The sequence below is a fragment of the Mauremys mutica genome, chromosome 1 (assembly GCF_020497125.1).
Source record: "Mauremys mutica isolate MM-2020 ecotype Southern chromosome 1, ASM2049712v1, whole genome shotgun sequence".
Taxonomy (NCBI): Eukaryota; Metazoa; Chordata; order Testudines; family Geoemydidae; genus Mauremys; species Mauremys mutica.
Window position 1 is genome coordinate 25,676,119 of NC_059072.1, and position 18,042 is coordinate 25,694,160.

General features: G+C 40.1%; 2 protein-coding genes across 6 annotated transcripts in view; one reads left to right on the forward strand and one right to left on the reverse strand.

The window, feature by feature from the left end:
- FBXL13 (F-box and leucine rich repeat protein 13) overlaps nucleotides 1-18,042 on the reverse strand; it is a 164,644-nt gene that overhangs the window by 19,926 nt on the left and 126,676 nt on the right. For all 4 annotated transcript variants that reach the window (XM_045029732.1, XM_045029741.1, XM_045029724.1 and 1 more), the window contains exons 16-17: nucleotides 17,284-17,403; nucleotides 15,196-15,322 (exon numbers count right to left, since the gene is read on the reverse strand). In XM_045029732.1, coding sequence (XP_044885667.1) covers nucleotides 15,196-15,322; nucleotides 17,284-17,403 — 247 coding nt within the window. The remainder of the gene's footprint in view (nucleotides 1-15,195; nucleotides 15,323-17,283; nucleotides 17,404-18,042) is intronic.
- LRRC17 (leucine rich repeat containing 17) overlaps nucleotides 851-18,042 on the forward strand; it is a 67,745-nt gene continuing 50,553 nt past the window's right edge. For both annotated transcript variants that reach the window (XM_045029756.1, XR_006582130.1), the window contains exons 1-2: nucleotides 851-986; nucleotides 7,220-7,306. The gene's annotated coding sequence lies outside the window, so the exon portion shown is untranslated. The remainder of the gene's footprint in view (nucleotides 987-7,219; nucleotides 7,307-18,042) is intronic.

An 18,042-nucleotide genomic window follows, 5' to 3' on the forward strand; every position in this document is an offset into this window, starting at 1 on the left:
TGCTTCAAAATTTTGGACTGAAACAAGAGCTTTTCACAAACAAGTCTACATTAACTATGTGGGCAAAAAACAAATACTAGTTGCAGTTCTTCAACCAAGCTTTATATTCAGTTATTTTACATTTAAATTATGCCTCAAATCAAGGGCCAGATGGTTCCTGTTAGGCACAAGCCAGAGGTAGTGTACAGTCAGACTACCCTAGCAGGAGCTCCAGGGGACATTATGTCTGCAGGGAGCAGTTCCTGTGTTCAGGACTGCAACTACGGCAAGTTCCAGTGCTGGGAAGGGAAGATAGTCTGAATTTTCTTTTCCTTGTACACTGGGGGCAAGGGCCAGCACAAACTGGCTATTGTTCTCAAACACTAAGGCGAATGAGAGTTTTGGTGTTTAAAAATTTATACTGATGCCAAATGTCCAGGGACCTGTGTGCTTTACAGTAGTAAAACCAAAACAAAGTATAAAGTGAGCCTCCAGAAAACAAATTTTTCATTTTCTTCTATATGAGTGGTGTGTGAATATTTTGACCAGCAAATTATCTGCTAGCTTTCAGAACAGCCATGCTGAACAAGAAAGAAACGTGATAAAGAAAAATAAGAGTGTGTAAATCCAGTCTGGGATCCAGATGTGGATACTATTGTGATGATGACAGAAGTGTGGATTTTGCCAATTCTGGAAACCTAGACCACTGAAAAAAAATAGACTTGGCAGAATTCATTTTTTTTTTTGTAAATTTGACAATTAATATTGATGATTATTTTGAATCTTTTTTCTGATTTTGATTGTTTAAATTTTTTTTTTCAGAGTTTCACAATGGGAGTGTGGGGCCAGTGACACTGGATCCCTTCAGGTACAAGATGCGGCAAAGGATGCGATCCTGGCAGGGCACGGCAGACACCTCTAGCCAGAAGCGCAAAGAGGAGGACTAGGCCTGGCCGCTCTGCTGCTGAAAAGTTCCTAGCTGGAGGCAGCCCCTGCACTCCCAACTGGTGAGTGAGCGAGTCGGGCTGCAGAGGGCTCCCTACACTGCCACGGAGCCAGTGACACTGGATCCCTGCAGGCACAAGATGCAGGCAGGGCCGCGCTTGCCGACTGTTACCGATGTCTTTTTTTCTGTCGATTTCAGTGTGTCAGGTGAAATCAACATTTACTGACTAACTATTTAAATCGAATCCTGCCACACCTAAAAATAGTAACGAAAAAAGTAAGATCCTTCATCCTAACCCTGGCTGAAACTAAAGAAGATTTTAAAAAAGCAAAAGGAAGTATTTATTCACACAATGCACAGTCAACCTGTGGAACTCTTTGCCAGAGGATGTTGTGAAGGCCAAGACTGTAACAGGGTTCAAAAAAGAACTGGATAAAGTTCATAAAGGATAGGTCCATCAGTGACTATTTGCCAGGATGAGCAGGGATGCACAACCATGCTCTGAAGTGTCCCTCGCCTCTGTTTTCTGGGAATGGGTGACAGGGGATGAATCACTTGATGACTCCCTGTTCTGTTCATTCTTTCTGAAGCATTTGCCACTGTAGGAAGACAGAATACCGGGCTAGATGGACTATTAGTCTGATCCAGTATGGCCATTCTTATGTTATGTAAAGAAACTGAATTTTTTCCCAGTGGATATGTCTATCTTTGAGGGTCAATCATTACTTTTAAGGTTTCAGAGTAGCAGCCGTGATAGTCTGTATCCGCAAAAAGAACAGGAGTACTTGTGGCACCTTAGAGACTAACAAATTTATTTCAGCATAAGCTTTCGTGAGCTACAGCTGTACTTTACTTTTAAGGGAGTCACAAACAGCTAGAGGTTTCTCATTTTTGCTCACCAAAGCATCCCTATTCAGGTCAGCACATAAGCATGTGCTTAAGGCCCAAGTGGACTTAAGCTTGTGCTTGAAGTTAAGGATGTGTTAAGTGTTCTCCTGAAAAGGAGTGGCTTTAGGCATGTGCTTAAATGCTATCCTGAATCAGAGCCCAGCCATTTAGTGGTAGGTTTAGACTTGTGGAGCAACCTTTTTTTTTAGTACCATTTCTATATTGCCATTTAGAACCAACATTAATTTACTTTACCCAGTAGTGAATTACTAACGTTCATTAAAGATTTTTTACTAAACTATAACTAAAACTGGCATTACTTCATATCTAACCTACAACTATTTTGTACAACTACAGTAATATTGGGTCCTGGTATACAAACCACGTATTTGCAAAATGAACACCAAAGTCTCAGTTACTATTCCTTATTGTTTTTTTTTAAATCTGAAAACTTTATAATCCCTTCTAAAATGTTACAAGTACCCATTAATCTAGAAGAGATCACTCAAGATGCTCTGGATCTAAAATCTGATGAACACATCAGAGTCCACTGTGTAAGAACTACTATAAATTATTATTTTCACTACAATAGAGCCTAGGGATTGCTCAGGAATGAAGCCCCACTGTGCTAGGCACTTCATTAATAATATGTTTGGCAAAACAAGGAGTGTAGGATATTTAGGGGGAAAGAATTTTGAGAGGTGCAAAATCTCATAGTTACATAGCAAGACTATTAAGCCTTCAGTTTGTAAGAAACAAGACTGTACAGCCAAGTTCCACTAGAGTAGCATTGCAGAAAGTCTAATCCACCTGAAGTGGTTCAAGAAGTCATTGTGAGTCACATTGTTGTTACCAAATTGTATAAAGGAGCCTATACTCATTGGCATTTTTACATCTATCAGTAGGTTTTGATTTTGTGGATGATTTGATTCTATAATATTACCTGGTGAGCAACTTGGAATAACTGGGAATGTGATGAACTGGCTCCAGTCACACATGACAGAATGGTCTGTTAGTATCACTTGGTGAATCTTTATTGGTATATTCTGGAATCATATATGGTGCTGTGCTCCCCAGAATTCTCTCCTGGCTCTGAATCGCCTCATTCTCTATATCATGGCCCCAGAGATTTGTGGAAAATATGGCCTAAGCTATCATTGTCATGATGACAAAATCTACTCATCCACTTGTTTATATTTATCACAGTTCATAGAATCATAGAATGTCAGGGTTGGAAGGGACCTCAGGACAATGCCTTGCTGCCATATGCATTTGAAAGAAATGCTATTCTACATTGAAGTTGCTGCTTAGCATCTGCTTATCTTTCAATGGTGCCCACCATCCAACATGCTTATCTCATTCATAACTCTGAAGGGGATAGGTGGTTTCACAGCACCTTACTAAAAATACCTAACATGAAGCTGGCTGAGATTAAACCTCAGTAAAACCAAAGCTGTGTTGATTGTGTCAGGTAGGAGGTGTGAAGAGAACAATATATACTTTCACCTCCTAATCAATACTAAGTAGCTCCTTAAGAGAGCTGCATTAGCCTGCTTTTCCTGCACCTCTATTCTACAAGGGGCAACAGTCTATGCATCTGTACTGGTGGATCCCCCAGTTTTCCCTTCCCCCAAACTCCACTGTGGAAGTCCAAGCAAGAATCTGCTGCAAAGTAGTGCTAGGCAGCATGCAGAGCATGTGCACCTGCTGTGAAGGCTCTCAAAATCTTATCTGTCTTCTTACACTGTGAAATCACATCAGTTCCATTGTGTCTGGGAACCCCAATAGCCACAGAGAAGGGGGAGAATGTGTCCTCAAGCCTTTGGCACAGCATACATATTAGTTAGCTCCCTTAGAGTTCATCTTAAAAACCTTCTTATTCTGTTCCAGTCTATCACTGTGACCTAGATTTATTTTTTTAACCAATTTATTTTAGAAGGTTTTAAAAGAGTGTTTTATTTACTTTATTATTTGGGATGGACAAGCATCTATTGAACACAGTTTATTATTATTGTTTTGCACAGGCTTCTTGCAGAGTAGAAAGTGACCATTTACTCTGATTATCTATGGAGGGTCTTCACTTGCTAGAGCTAAAAGTCATCTGAGGCTATGGCACGAGGCAATACCAAAGGACAACTTTTTATTATGTATGCCCACACACTGGAAGGCTATGCCCTCAAAGCCTTCAAATACAGACTGATATGAGTTTACTGTTTCTCACTAATAATAACCATGTGCCACTTTATTTTCAACTTGTGCTGAGACTTTCATCCACATGTCTCTTTATACCCTTAAAGGTCAACAGCTATAATGTATGTTGGTTTGCCTTTGTTCAAATAAGATCTCTCATTTAGAATTTTGCTTTCCTAAATTTTCTGATGTGCTTTAAAATAAGTCAAAATATGTTCTGATTAGTCCAGAATTTCTACTGTTGCACAAAGGATTACTGTTAAAGTACTAGAGCTTGATCTTGCAAATCCTCACTCCTAAGACTAACCCCATCAAAATCACACATGCTGCTTGTGTGACTCTGAACAAACCACTTAGACCAAAGTTTCAAACTTAATTCAAATACCAAATTCCATATTTAAATAGTGACATGGCTTTTCAGAGATGCTGAAGTCAATGGAAATTGCAGGGGCTCAGCAATTCTAAAAGGCAGGCCGCATGTAATGCCTAAACATCGATTCAGGTGCCTAACAATAGGCAATGAAGTTCAAAATTTTTGGCCATTGTGTGATTAGCCTGAGGTCACAAAAACCATCTATTCTTTTATGTAGGTATAAACAATAAGTGTCGGAGCTGTTTTCCTCTAGTCGAAACCAGTCTTACAAGTATGTCAAGTCTGTGATAGGATAAATTACTAAATTACTTTCCTGCTCTTGATGTTTTTTCTTTAGACTACCTACGGAAAGTTATATTTTTTGCCTTAAATTATTATAGAAAATTTATACATTTAACTTACATTGTACAATTTTCATGGTAATTGCTGCATTACAAAATCTCTGCTAATAATGAATCTGTTTAGAGATGGTTGCAGTATAACTATCTGCATATGATGCCAGAAACTAATCCTATCAATAGAGCCTCAATCTGAACCATTATTAAATCACTCTCTCTTTCATACATTATCTAAATAAAAAATAATGATTAAACAACACATACAGGATTCAGTCAGTTATTACAGAGTGGTTGTTTATAATTATTTTTTTAAAGTAAAGGTTGTGTCACCTTTTCTATTCTCAGCTCCTTTTTTAACAGATTTAAACTTCATCTGCAATAGTTTGCTCTGGACAGAAAATTGGAAAACTAGGATGAATCAGAAATGTATATATATTACGGTCAACAGGGACTGTAATGATTAGCTAGTCTTCCCTCCTATATATCACAGGGTAGAGACCTTCTCTCAATAATACCAGCACCTAACCCAATAAGTTACGGTTGGACTAAGCACAACTTGAGAAGTACATCTATTCTTGATGGCTAGTTGAGACAGCACAGTGTCTGTTGTAACAAAAATTTCTTGAAAAAACAAAACAAAAAACTGGGCCTGACTTTCCAAGTTACTGAGTAACTGCAATGCCCATTGACTTCAGTTGGAATTGTAGGTATTCAGCACTTCTGGAAATAGTAAAAAAAAGTTATGCACCTTTTCATAACTCTTGTTCTTCAAGATGTGTTATATATGTCCATTACATAGTTGGGGTGTGTGTGCGGCCTGTGCATCAATGCCAAAGAGTTTTCCCTAGTGGTACCTGTAGGGGTGGCCCTGATCACCTCCTAGCTCTTCATGCTTCAAACATAGGGCTTAAAGGATAAAGCTGCCCTGCCCCTCCTTCAGCTCCTTTGCACCAGAAGATGATGATGATAGACTATGATGCATTGGGTCATGTAGTGGACATATGCAATACATCTCAAAGAACAATACTTATGAGAAGATAAGATTAAGATATCCTATCTCCTGGAGCTGGAAGGGACCTTGAAAGGTCATTGAGTCCAGCCCCCTGCCTTTGCTAGCAGGACCAAGTACTGATTTTGCCCTAGATCCCTGAGTGGCCCCCTCAAGGATTGAACTCACAACCCTAGGTTTAGCAGGCCAGTGCTCAAACCACTGAGCTATCCCTCCCACAACCATTTTTCTTCTTCAAGTGCTTGCATACATCCAAGCTATTACCCTAGGCAGTGGGGCTCAGAGTTCACCAGAAGAGTGACTGCAGTACTGCTTTTCCTGCATTTGCATCCTCCCTTGGTTCTGCAATCAGTGTATACTGTCTGGCGAATGTGTCAACTGAAGACTATGTCACTGCCCTGAATATGTCCACAATAGGGACATGTGCCACAAACACTGCCTAGGCTTAAAGTGCTCTGGTCAAGTGCACTATCAGCTTGTCTAGAGGCTTTACCCCTTTGGCAGCATAACTCATAGTGATGAAGCTGGAGATCCATTTTGAGAGTCTCTGCCCTGGTCTATACCTAAAACTTAGCTACATCGCTCAGGTATGTGAAATGAGTTAAGTTAATCCAAAGCCCTGGTATAGATAGTGCTAGGTTTTCAGAAGAATAATTATGTTGATCTACCTACCACCTCTCGAGGGGGTGGATTTACTGCAGCGACAGAACAACCCCTTCTGAGTGTCTACACTGCTGTCCTCTCATACACTCTGCAAGTGAAACAAAAAGAAACCCAAATGTCCTGTGCAAGTGAAAAGCCAAAGCTAGGGTGTGGAGCCTTTGCTCATACATGTGAGCATGCAGCTTCAGAAGGAAAATTGGTAAGCATATAGACTGATTCAGGTGAAAAATCAGACATCCCATTTGAAAGACAAATTTGGACTGGAAATAAGGTGTAACTTTTTAATGATGACAATAAACTATCGGAACCATTTACCAAGGGTTGTAGTAGACTCCATCACTGATAATTTTTAAACCATGAATGGATGTTTTCCTAACATATGCCTTGAGAATTATTTTGGGGAAGTTCTATGGCCCATGTCATACAGGAGGTCAGACTAGATGATCACAATGGTCTCTTCTGGGGTTGGACTCTATAAATCTATGACTCATCCACCAGCTCAGAGATGATAACACTCCATCTAGGATACACACAAACTTGTTCAGATGGTAAATGTGAGAATGACATACTGATTTCAGCCACATCTGCAGATGCAGTACTCTGAGGTGCAGCCTGGCATGAGGGCTCTTGTGCAGCCATGTGTGACCTAAGTGCCTCAGGCAATTCCTCACAGTGGTTTGTGGGTGATCCTTGAAGGACACACAGAGGTCTTGTATAGCCTGGAACTTGTAAAGAGGCAGAAAGGTTCTGGCAGAGGTTGAATGCAGGTCTGCCCCAATGAACTCTACTCTTAGTAGAGGTGATAACATTGACTTTTCTTTGTTCATTTTCAGGGCCAGGAAGCTGTGCAGATGGAGAGTTTGATGGACAGCAGCCTCCATCTGATGTCTGGATTGACCCTGAACCAGCCAGTCATCCAGGTAAGGATACATGTGGACACCTCTTTGGCGGAGGTAGGCTACCACCACCACCATATACTTGGCAAAAACGCTTGATGCAAATGAAAAACCTAAGGGCAGAACTGTGAATTGATAACAATATTTTCCAATCATGAACCTTAGAAACTTCCTGTGATCAGGATGGATCTCCACATGGACGTATGTGTCCTGTAAGATGAGGGCAGCATACCAGTCCCCCAGCCCTAGGGCAGGGATGACCACAGCAAGGGGCACCATATGGAACTTTATCTTCTTGATGTACTTGTTCAGGTTCCAACAGTCTTGGATGAGCTCTAATCTGAGACCACTTCTGGCTTTGGGTATCTGGTAGTATCAGGAATAAAAACCTGTTTTGATGAAGAGATGGCACCTCTTCTATAGCTTGTAAATAATGTAGAGTCTACACTTCTCGTCTTAGTGCAGACTCATGAGAGAGGTCCTTGAAGAGAAACTGAGTAGAGAAGTGGAAGGGGGTGAGGCAGAAAATGCAGGATATACTATACTCCAGCTACAAAGAGAACAAAATATCGCCCTCATTACCAGACTAGGCAGCAATATTAGCCCTTCTGGCAGGCAGACCAGTATATGAGAAAGTAGAGATCACAGAGCGGGAGGTCTATACCTTGTACTTCCTCAGGCCCTTCATCTAGGTATCTCCAGGCTTTGAAGCAGTCAGTTTGACTGTTATGTCAAGGACAGCATGCAGTCCAACCATGATCTCATTGGCCTTTTCACCCTTTTTGGGACAAGTAATCCCATTTCCTACATGTGTGGCAGTCCATTACTTTGGACAAATGGGTGCGTAGCATGGTGGAATCAGGATATATCCTGCATTTTCTGCTTCACCCCCTTCCACTTCTCTACTCAGTTCCTCTTCAAGGACCTCTCTCATGAGTCTGCACTAAGATGAGAAGTGTAGTCTCTACATTACTTACAAACTGTAGAAGAGGTGCCATCTCTTCATCAAGACAGGTTTTTATTCCTGATACTACCAGATACCCAAAGCCAGAGGTGGTCTCAGACTAGTGCTTATCCCAGACTGTTGGAACCTGAACAAGTACATCAAGAAGATAAAGTTCCATATGGTGCCCCTTGCCCTAGTGAGGGCATATCCATGTAACACTATAAAGAGAACTAATTTTTAAACTAAGTACTAACTACAAAGGTACTATTTACTAACTTTACAGACAGTCTCACTGTTGTCATCAGAAACCGTGAGGTAAAATCTGTACAGGAAGCTTGGACCCAAGCTGCAGGCAGTGAGAAGGAATGCAGGGGAGTCAGGGCAGCACCGCCCTTATACAGACCAGTCTGGCACTTATATAGCCATGGGAAGGGCTTTGAGAGCCAGAGGGCACAAGCGCCGCCCTGATGGGTACTGGTCAGCATTGTTCTCCAGCTTCAGCCCACACACACCTGAGTGGAATACATGTCTGCAAACACTCAAAGAAGAACATTCCAAAACTTTAATCTTTAGGCTGAAATTTCTCAGACTTGCTTGCAGCCCGAAACTACTTTTTGGAGAAATTTTGAGCAACCATTTTGGAGTATGAGGGGAAGAACAACAATATCTTTGTCACAAAAACATTCTTGTGACTTTTTAATACATGTGTTATTTATCAAAATCATTTTGATTATTAATAAATAAAGAAATGTATTCTGAAATGTAAAACTGAAAAGAGAAAGATTCCCTTCATTAAAATACATTTGAGAGGTATTAGAATATAGGCTATGTCCTTGCTCATATTCCATTATTTTCAGAAGATTGTACTGTATGTCTTTGGGCTGAGATATGTCTGAAACTTGCTTGTTCCTAGACAGATCAAAAATCCTTGTATCCTTTTTAATGAAAACAGTAGACACAAGAATGTTAGGCTATAGCTTATGTTTCCATTAATTGTAGTTATGACCTGTGTATCAAGGCAATAAAAGGGTAGCATAGACATAATACTGGATCCCCTCTTCCATGGAGGGAAGGCAGAAGTAACAGAAATGAAGGCATTTATATTTTTTAAGTACTGCAGATGTACTTTGGAAATACTGCAGACAGGAAATTGCTTGAAAATGTGTGTATCAGGTACTTCCTTGCTACTATCATAGCACGTTTTAAGTCTTGTAAAAGGGGAAAAAAACAATTTCCCAAAAGTAACATACACTGTAACTGAATGGAAAGTGTCTTAAACATTATTAACCTTGATGGTCTTCTATTAAATGAAAATAAGTGAATACATTCACATTTTCCTTTGACGTTAACAATATTTTTTGATGTTACTGGTTTGGTGCCTGATCCTGCAAACCTTCATTCCTGCACTCAGTCCCACTGAAGTCAATGGCTCTATGGGGAAGAGTAAACATTATGGGCCTGATCCAATGTCCACTGAAGTCAATGGAAAGACTCCTATTGACTTAACTGAGCATTGGATTAGGCCCCATGAGAAAGCAAGGGCTTGCAGGATCAAGCTCACAAAAATACAATATGTACAGGGACTAGAAATTCCTCCTATCTGCTTTTTAGAATCAAAACTGTAGTAACCCATCAGGAAATCTCAATTTTTTCCGTTAAGTTTTTAATCACAAAATTATCTGGGGCCAGGTTCTGTCATTCTGTCTCAGGCTAACTAGAACTTCAAAAGTAGTCCTATTGATTTCAATGGACTCAACTGTGCTGTCCTTATTCGTGTTAGTGAGTACTTACTCATGCAGGTGGTCCCAACTGGACTACTCTCGTAAGTGCTAACATTGTGACCAAGAGTAACACAGTTGGGCCTCAGGTGAGTGAGAGCAACAGTCTGAAACCTAATGAGCAAATTAAGATAAGTTCCATAGTAATGGTGCCACAACATCATTATGAAATATAACAAAGCAAGAACAGAAAAAGGCATCATATCAGCTTCTTACATTGTTAATCACGAATCTTGGGCCCTGATTCAACACATGCTTACATTGGGCCCTGATTCAACACACGCCCTATTGATGCGTTTACTTGCTGAAATATCTAATAAATTAAGTATTTTTTCCCTGCATACAATACAAATACATTTGCTAAGGATAATAATACTGCTGCTTGAATATTAATTTTTGTTGTATTTCCATTGGCACTCTTGTTTTGTTTTGACGAACTGGCCTAACATCTGGAAAGAAAAGCTTAGAAAAGAAGCTTAGCCTCTTCAAGCACTACATGGCAATGATTCTAAAACTGTCACAGGCATGGGACAGAGTGGAAATGGATTTGCTAAGAGCACTACAATATTCATTACAGTGAGTCCAATGGGGCTCCTGAAATTTTCTTCTATAAAAAACTGTCTTTTGTTAAATCTAATTCCAAGTGTCAACAAATTTCTACATACAAGCAACAGGTCAAGTGTCCTCTTTATCCAGAATGGCAATTTTTTCTCTCTCAAAATTATGCTCCTAGATCTATAGTTAGGCAATGGAAGCTGTTGGGTGTTGCCAGTTTTGAAAACCAGTCAGATCGCTAAATATGGCAGTAGGAATTTGAATGTAGGCTCCTATTTATGGTATCTCAGCCCAGTAATCCAATCAAAACATTTTCAGAGATTGCATATGATTTTTGACCACTATACAAAATATATTATGTATGTATGCAGTGCAGCAATTCTAACCTCCATCATTAGGACAGAATACTTGAAGAATATGCAATAGAGATTCGCTTTACAGACTGCAGAAAAGAATTTGGCCCTCATGGTTTCTCCTAAGTAGCACCATTTAATGGTGTTGGATCCACTGGGCTTGAAACCTGATGTTCTTTACTTCAGTATTCAAAACTAACTTCTGCACAGTACTTACAAAGTTTAAATTAAAAGTATAAATATCTATCTTTGTTTGAACTTCATTTATATTACTATAAAAAGTGTATAAAATAAATTTAAATTAATCCCTCTTTCATCAAAAGCTCAAAGCACACACAAATTAAACAAAAAGTTGTTAGATGACTTTTCATAGCATGTCTCAAGATGTAAAGATATGATGTATACTCTGGGTACAGTATATAGCACAGAGAATGACAGTGTAATGGCCACTGCTAGCAGTTAGTTCAGAAATTATTACAATGATGAATGACAAGATGGGTGAGGTAATATATTTTATTAGCCCAACTTCTGTTGGTGAGTCAGACAAACTTTCAAGCTTACACACAGCTCTTCTTCAGGTCTGGGAAAAGTACTCAATGTCACAGCTAAATACAAGGTGGAACAGAATGTTTAGCATAATTAATACATAGTTCAAGGGACCATTCAAGGTGAAATGGCCCATTGCCGCCTCTCCAGTCATAGGAGGGAAAGGGGGAGAGTTAAGTAGAGTGCTGTAATAAGCCATAAATCCAGTGTCTCTATTCAGTCCGTGATTTTTAGTATCGAGGAAAGTTATGAATTTAAGCTCCCAGGCTCATCTTTTGAAGGTGGTGTGCAGGTTTCTTTTGAGGATGAGGACTAAGACGTCAGATATAGGGTAAACACTTCGTGAAAAGTGTTCACCTACAGATGATATCCATCCTAAACATATTGCCAAACTCATCCACTTCATTCTCAGCCATAACAATCTTAAATCCAATAACAAAAATGTTGTCCAAACCATGGGAACAGCCAATGGCTCCCCAATATGGCAACCTCTTCATTGGCCACTATGAAGAAGAACTTCTGGACAAATGCACCACAAAACTAATGATATACCTGATATACATTGTTGTTATTTTCATCCTCTGGACAGATGACTTAAACTCCCAGAAAGATTACCACCACAACTTCACCAACCACCGCCCATCCATTGAACTCTCTCTAGAACATTCCCACATTAGCATCCACTAGCATCCACTTCCACGATGATCAACATTCTCCCACACCACACCTTTCAAGATCTATGGATCCTACACATGCCTATCATATAATGTGATGTACCTCATCCATGGCACTAAATGCCCCAAAAGCAACTATCTGGGTGAAATCAGACAATCACTACGCTTTAGAATAAACTCACACAGAAAAATGATAAAAGACAAAAATACTGTATCACCTGTGGGTGAACACTTTTCACAAAGAGATCACTCTATAGCAGACCTCTCAGTCCACATCCTCCAATGAAACCTGCACAACACCTTCAAAAGACAAGCTTGGGAGCTTAAATTCAAAACTTTGCTAGATACTAAAAATCATGGCCTGAATAGAGACACTGGATTTATGGCTTATTACAACAATCTGTAACTCATTTCAATCCTCCCCTACCCCTCCCCATGACTGGAGAGGTGTTAACGGGCCACTGCATCTTGAATGGTCCCTTGAAATATGGGTTAACTACTTATGCTAAACATTCTGTTCCACCTTATATTTAGCCACGACACTCTGAGGGCATGTCTTCACTAGCAATGCTATATGGCTGTGTAGTCGTGGCACCAGTGCTGGGAGAGAGCTCTCCTGGCGCTGTAAAAAAACCCACCCCATGAGGTGAGCACTCCCTGGCTCCCAGTGCTGGTGCACTGTCTACACTGCCACTTTACAGCACTGAAACTTGCATTGCTCGGGGCGGGGGGGAGGTTTCACACCCCTGAGTGAGAAAATTTCAGTACTGCAAAGTGGCAGTGTAGACAAGGCCTGAGTACATTTTCTACACCTAAGGAAGAGGCCTGTGTAAGCTCAAAAGCTTATGTCTCATCAACAGAAGTTGGTCTAATAAAAGATATTACATCACCCACTTTGTTTCTCTAATATCCTGGGACCAATGCAGCTACAATAACACTGTATACTACAATGATAAATGCTAAATTTCAGGGTTAACTTATCTGTCTTGTGGGAGGAGGGAAAACTGAATGTCTGAAAAATGTAGTGTCAGCAACAGAGTTTGGATGATTGCCTGCAGCATGGGGCTCTGCTGCATGTAAATCAGAATAAGAAGCAACATACAGTATCTTAACTGGCTGACTGCGGTCAAAAAAGAGGAGAAAATCAAAAGAATATTCTTACATGATAAAACTTTACAGTTTACAGTTCCAAGAATTCCAAATCTCACATAAAATATACTATAAAAATACCAACATTGGCTAAGTTATATTTAAATTAAATGAAAATCCCTTGTTTTTCCCCCTACTCTTGTTATTTGGGTTACTCTTTCCTTTTCTAGGCCTCCATCAAGGATAAGGAGTTTTTAATTGCTTTTGAACAAATACTGCTTTAGAGCCAAACACTGATTTTCTTGCTCACAGGTTTGCATAAACAGGGTCTGAGTCAACACTGAAGAGCATATTCTCCTGTACTAAAACACACAGTAAGGAGTCCAGGGGGAAAAAATTGCTGCAGAGTTTTCTCTCTCAGTTTCTTCCAGACTTCTCTATCAGGAGAGTAGGGTTTGGACTCCTATTGAAGAAGCAAATGACCTGGCTCCTAGCACTGTGGATCTTGGAGGATCTGCCAAGAGCCATGAACATCTGTGTGGAAGCCCCACGTGTCTAACTTGGCTCCAAGGCCCTCTATGGTTGTTTCCTGCTCCCGGCAACTTGACATCTTTGAAACTACCTTGCCAGAGCTTCTTTCACTAGCAGCTATACCTTGGAGCACAATATAAGGGGGCCTCTCTATTAGAGCTGTTACAAATTTTCTATCTAAATGTGTTTTCGATGGAAAATGCAGTTTTCACACATTCAAAATTTCCTTTGGAAATGTTTTACTCTAATTTTTTCAATTTTCCCTCAAGCTTAATCAACCTGAGTCAAAACATTTCCATTTGCCAAACCATATTGAAACATTTTGTTTTGGATCAGATCAACATAAATCCGTGAATGTTTGAGCTGCAGCCAAGCCTCATGGGAGTTGTAGTTTGCGTGCCTCATGTCTCCATTCTCCTTCATGGGCTGGGCTCCCTGACTGGACTACATCTCCCATGATGCACCATAGTTTTCCCCACTGGTTGAACAACCATAGTGCACCACAGAAGTCATCTGATCATGTGTGTCTTGGGAAACACCCCACTCTGGCTGGGAAGCCTAGCAACTTAAGACAAAACATTTTAAGTCAGTTCAACCATCAAAAATGAAATATTTTGATTTGGGAATATCAAAACTTTTCATTGCAATATGCAATGTCAAAATGAAATGTTCCAAATTGAATTTTTTTGGCAACTTTCCATTCCATGAAAAATTTCAATATTTCAATTTTTTGTCTTAATTCAGGATGAAAAGAATTTTTACAACATTAGAATTTCCCACAAGATGAAAATTTTGATTTGCAACCAGCTTAATTCTCTCTGGAAAAGGGCTATAGAATGAGAAATTCAACCCTGGTCTGTATTACATTTACAGCAGAATTCCCTCCAGACCCTGGGCAATGTGTATATCCTTCATCCAGCTCCTGGCCTTCCCCTGGATGATCCAGGATCTGAGTCAAAGAGGGATGGGCTGAAGGGAGAAGGTCACTGCACACAGCCCCTTAGAAAGGCAGTATGTAAGGCAGTTTGGGGGCAGGGCCACTGAGTTCACAATTATGTGGATCCAGTGGCCCAGAAATCCTGCATAGCAGCTGCAAAGAGGCATGGCGTGGAACAATGAATGTGGAGGGTCTGAATTGCAACTCCATGGCTTGTCTGTAAGTTGGGGGGTTGAATTCCAAACGCCCACAGAGATCCCTTTACAAAGCCCAGTTACTACACTGCCCTTTCTTAAGCTAAAACACTACTGCAGTTATGAAACTGTTTTTTAAATGTATCAAATTCATCCGTACAAAATAGTCTACAAAACTTTACAGAATATTTTAAAGATACGGTAACTTCACTACTTACTATCTGTGTGATTTTTTTAAATGGGGGTGTGGGTTACTAAGGAAAAATATCTAGGTAAGAAACATATTGATTTTCTTTTGTGGGGTTTTTACCATATCTGAGACAGTGGTTCCAGAAATATCAATAGATATCAATGAGGTCATGTTTCCCAGTGCTTCAATCCCAGTATCAGTCACGCTTTCACAGTAACGCATATTCAGGTAGGCCAGATTATGGCACCTAAATTAAAACACAGAAATGTGAGCTTTCCACTTCATTATGGAAATGTGTTATGTTATGTACATTTTTTGTAATATCTTTGGCTGGGATTTTCAAAGTAGCCTAAGAAATCAGGCACCCAGCTCCCACTGAGTTTCAGTAAGATTTGGGGGGGGGTACATGACTTACTGAAAAATACAAAATTATGTATGAGCTACAAAAATTAGAAACCAACAAATACAACTTTTAGATAATGTTTTCACCTCTTAGCTCAGAGAGCTACAACAACCAAAATATGAAGAACAAACAGCAATCAAACACTACCCAAAATCAGAAACTTGGATTGCAATTTATCCGCTTGTAGGACATTGTTTACACGTCCAAGTAAGAAATAGGGCCCTGTTCTGCAAACACTTACTGCCAGGAATAGTGCTCAGTACTGTAAGTAGCTATTTTGTCCAATGGGGCTACTCACAGTTCTAAACATTACACAGAGAGTATATCTGAAGGTGAAATCTAATTATAGAACACACTGCCAATTTGGGGCATCTGCCCTGTTTCTGACAGTCTGCCCTGAGGTAGGCATACAAGGTTATGAGCCACTCCAGCCAGTGGCAATAAGATCATATAATCAAGACATAAGATTATGTAATAATAGCCTCAAAATATCCAAACTCTACAGAATATTTACTGTTCTACATAGTGTAGGTATTTAATAAAAACACTGATCGAATGAAAAGCTTAAACTACCGACAATATCTGTTTCAAAACATATATTCTTAAATAACACTGTAGCCAAGTTTTCCTTATATTTTGAACATCAGAACTACATGTCAGTTCTTTTGGGCCTAGGTCATCTTGATTCTACACTATGGATGAAATCTACTATTTCATGCATGGGTTTTTTTGGAAAAATAATTCTGTACATTTTAAACACATTAAATGACAATAATCCAACAAATCTCTTTTTGAATAAACTATGTTGTGCTAGATCCCCTCTTTGCTGGGTAGGTGCATTACAAGAGGGAAAAGTATTAAGAGCTTCTTCCTCGTATACAGTCAGCAGATAGGAACCCTTCTAGTGCTCAAAAGAGCAGTAGGGGTACACCCAGCTAGTGCCCTAGCCCACACTCCATGGCCTCAAAGGAGTCTTGTCTGCCAGCTAAAAGACACAGGCATCCCCCAGCATGCTAACATGCCTGCTACTGTTAGCAGCAAACACTGGCAAATCAAGAATGTTGCTCCTGCTCAGAGGAGTAACTAACAGTGGCCTAAAGGTAATATACCAATCTCCTAGAACTGGAAGGGACCTTGAAAGGTCATTGAGTCCAGCCCCCTGCCTTCACTAGCAGGACCAATTTTTTGCCCCAGATCCCTAAGTGGCCTCCTCAAGGATTGAACTTACAACCCTGGGTTTAGCAGGCCAATGCTCAAACCACTGAGCTATCCCTCCCTCCACTATGCATTATGCCATCTTGTCCTGCAATTGCAAGATGACGTTTTGGCAGATATGCAGCCAGCACTCCTCCAGTCCTCCTCCCAGCGTTCCTATTGAAGGTTATATTTATAACCTGATGTGGAGGGGGTTTGCCATGCAGTTCTCATTAGTTTGTGCAACCACGGTTATGCATATTTATTGAGTTTAAAAAAATGTAGCTTTGAAATGCTAACAGTTAAAGACAGCTCTGCCACCTGGCAACAAGCTTTTAAGAAGTTTTACTTTACTGAACTTCACTTTCCAGTTTTTTGAATTAGTAGAGATGAACTCTCAATCACAGCAATCATTTTCATAGATTCTGAAGGCCAGAAGATTCCAATAGATCAGTCTGAACTCCTGAATAATACAGGCTACAGAATTTCACCCAGTTACCCTTGTGTTGAGCCTTATAACTTGCCAAATTTAATTTTCTAAAAAATAATATTTTAAGAGAATAATTGCTAATTACCACCAGATCAACACTGGTGGCACAATAATGCAGTACCTTTGGGCTATTTTCATGAGGGAGGTATCAGTGACATGGATGCAGTTAGTCAAGTTCAGTTCTCTTAGCTTTGTCCCTGAAGATCCTTCTAAAAATGATCGTAAACCTGCATCACTGATTCTAAAATATAAATACAAAAACATATTCACACATACACATTTTCATAATCCACATGATTTAATATATAATTTGCATCTGATGACCAGCATTACAGATAAACAGTGACTGAAACTGGTAGTTGCCCAAAAACTTGCACCCCAGCAGCCATTGCAATGCTTGGACAATTGTAGGGTTCCAGGGCCTGCCTCATAGGACCGCCCCCCAGTCTCCCAGCATAGTGTGTTGCACTATCCCTTCCACTCAACCCCAGTGAGTGAACCTACTCGGATAAGTGATTCATACAGGAAAGCTCAGCACTTTTTTTTTAAAAAATGGCTTTAAGTGGAGTTTTGTATAAGTGTTATGGTTTATACTTGTTCAGTAAAGTTTGGTTTGTGAAAATCAAGATTTATGTTGTCTTATAGGACCCCCATATGACCCCCAAACCAATATCCTCTCTCCAGATTCAAACAGTATATTAACATAAGAACGGCCATACTGGGTCAGAACAAAGGTCCATCTAGCCCAGTATCCTGTCTACTGACGGTGGCCAATGCCAGGTGCCCCAGAGGGAGTGAACCCAACAGGCAATGATCAAGTGATCTCTCTCCTGCCATCCATCTCCACCCTCTGACAAACAGAGGCTAGGGACACCCTTCC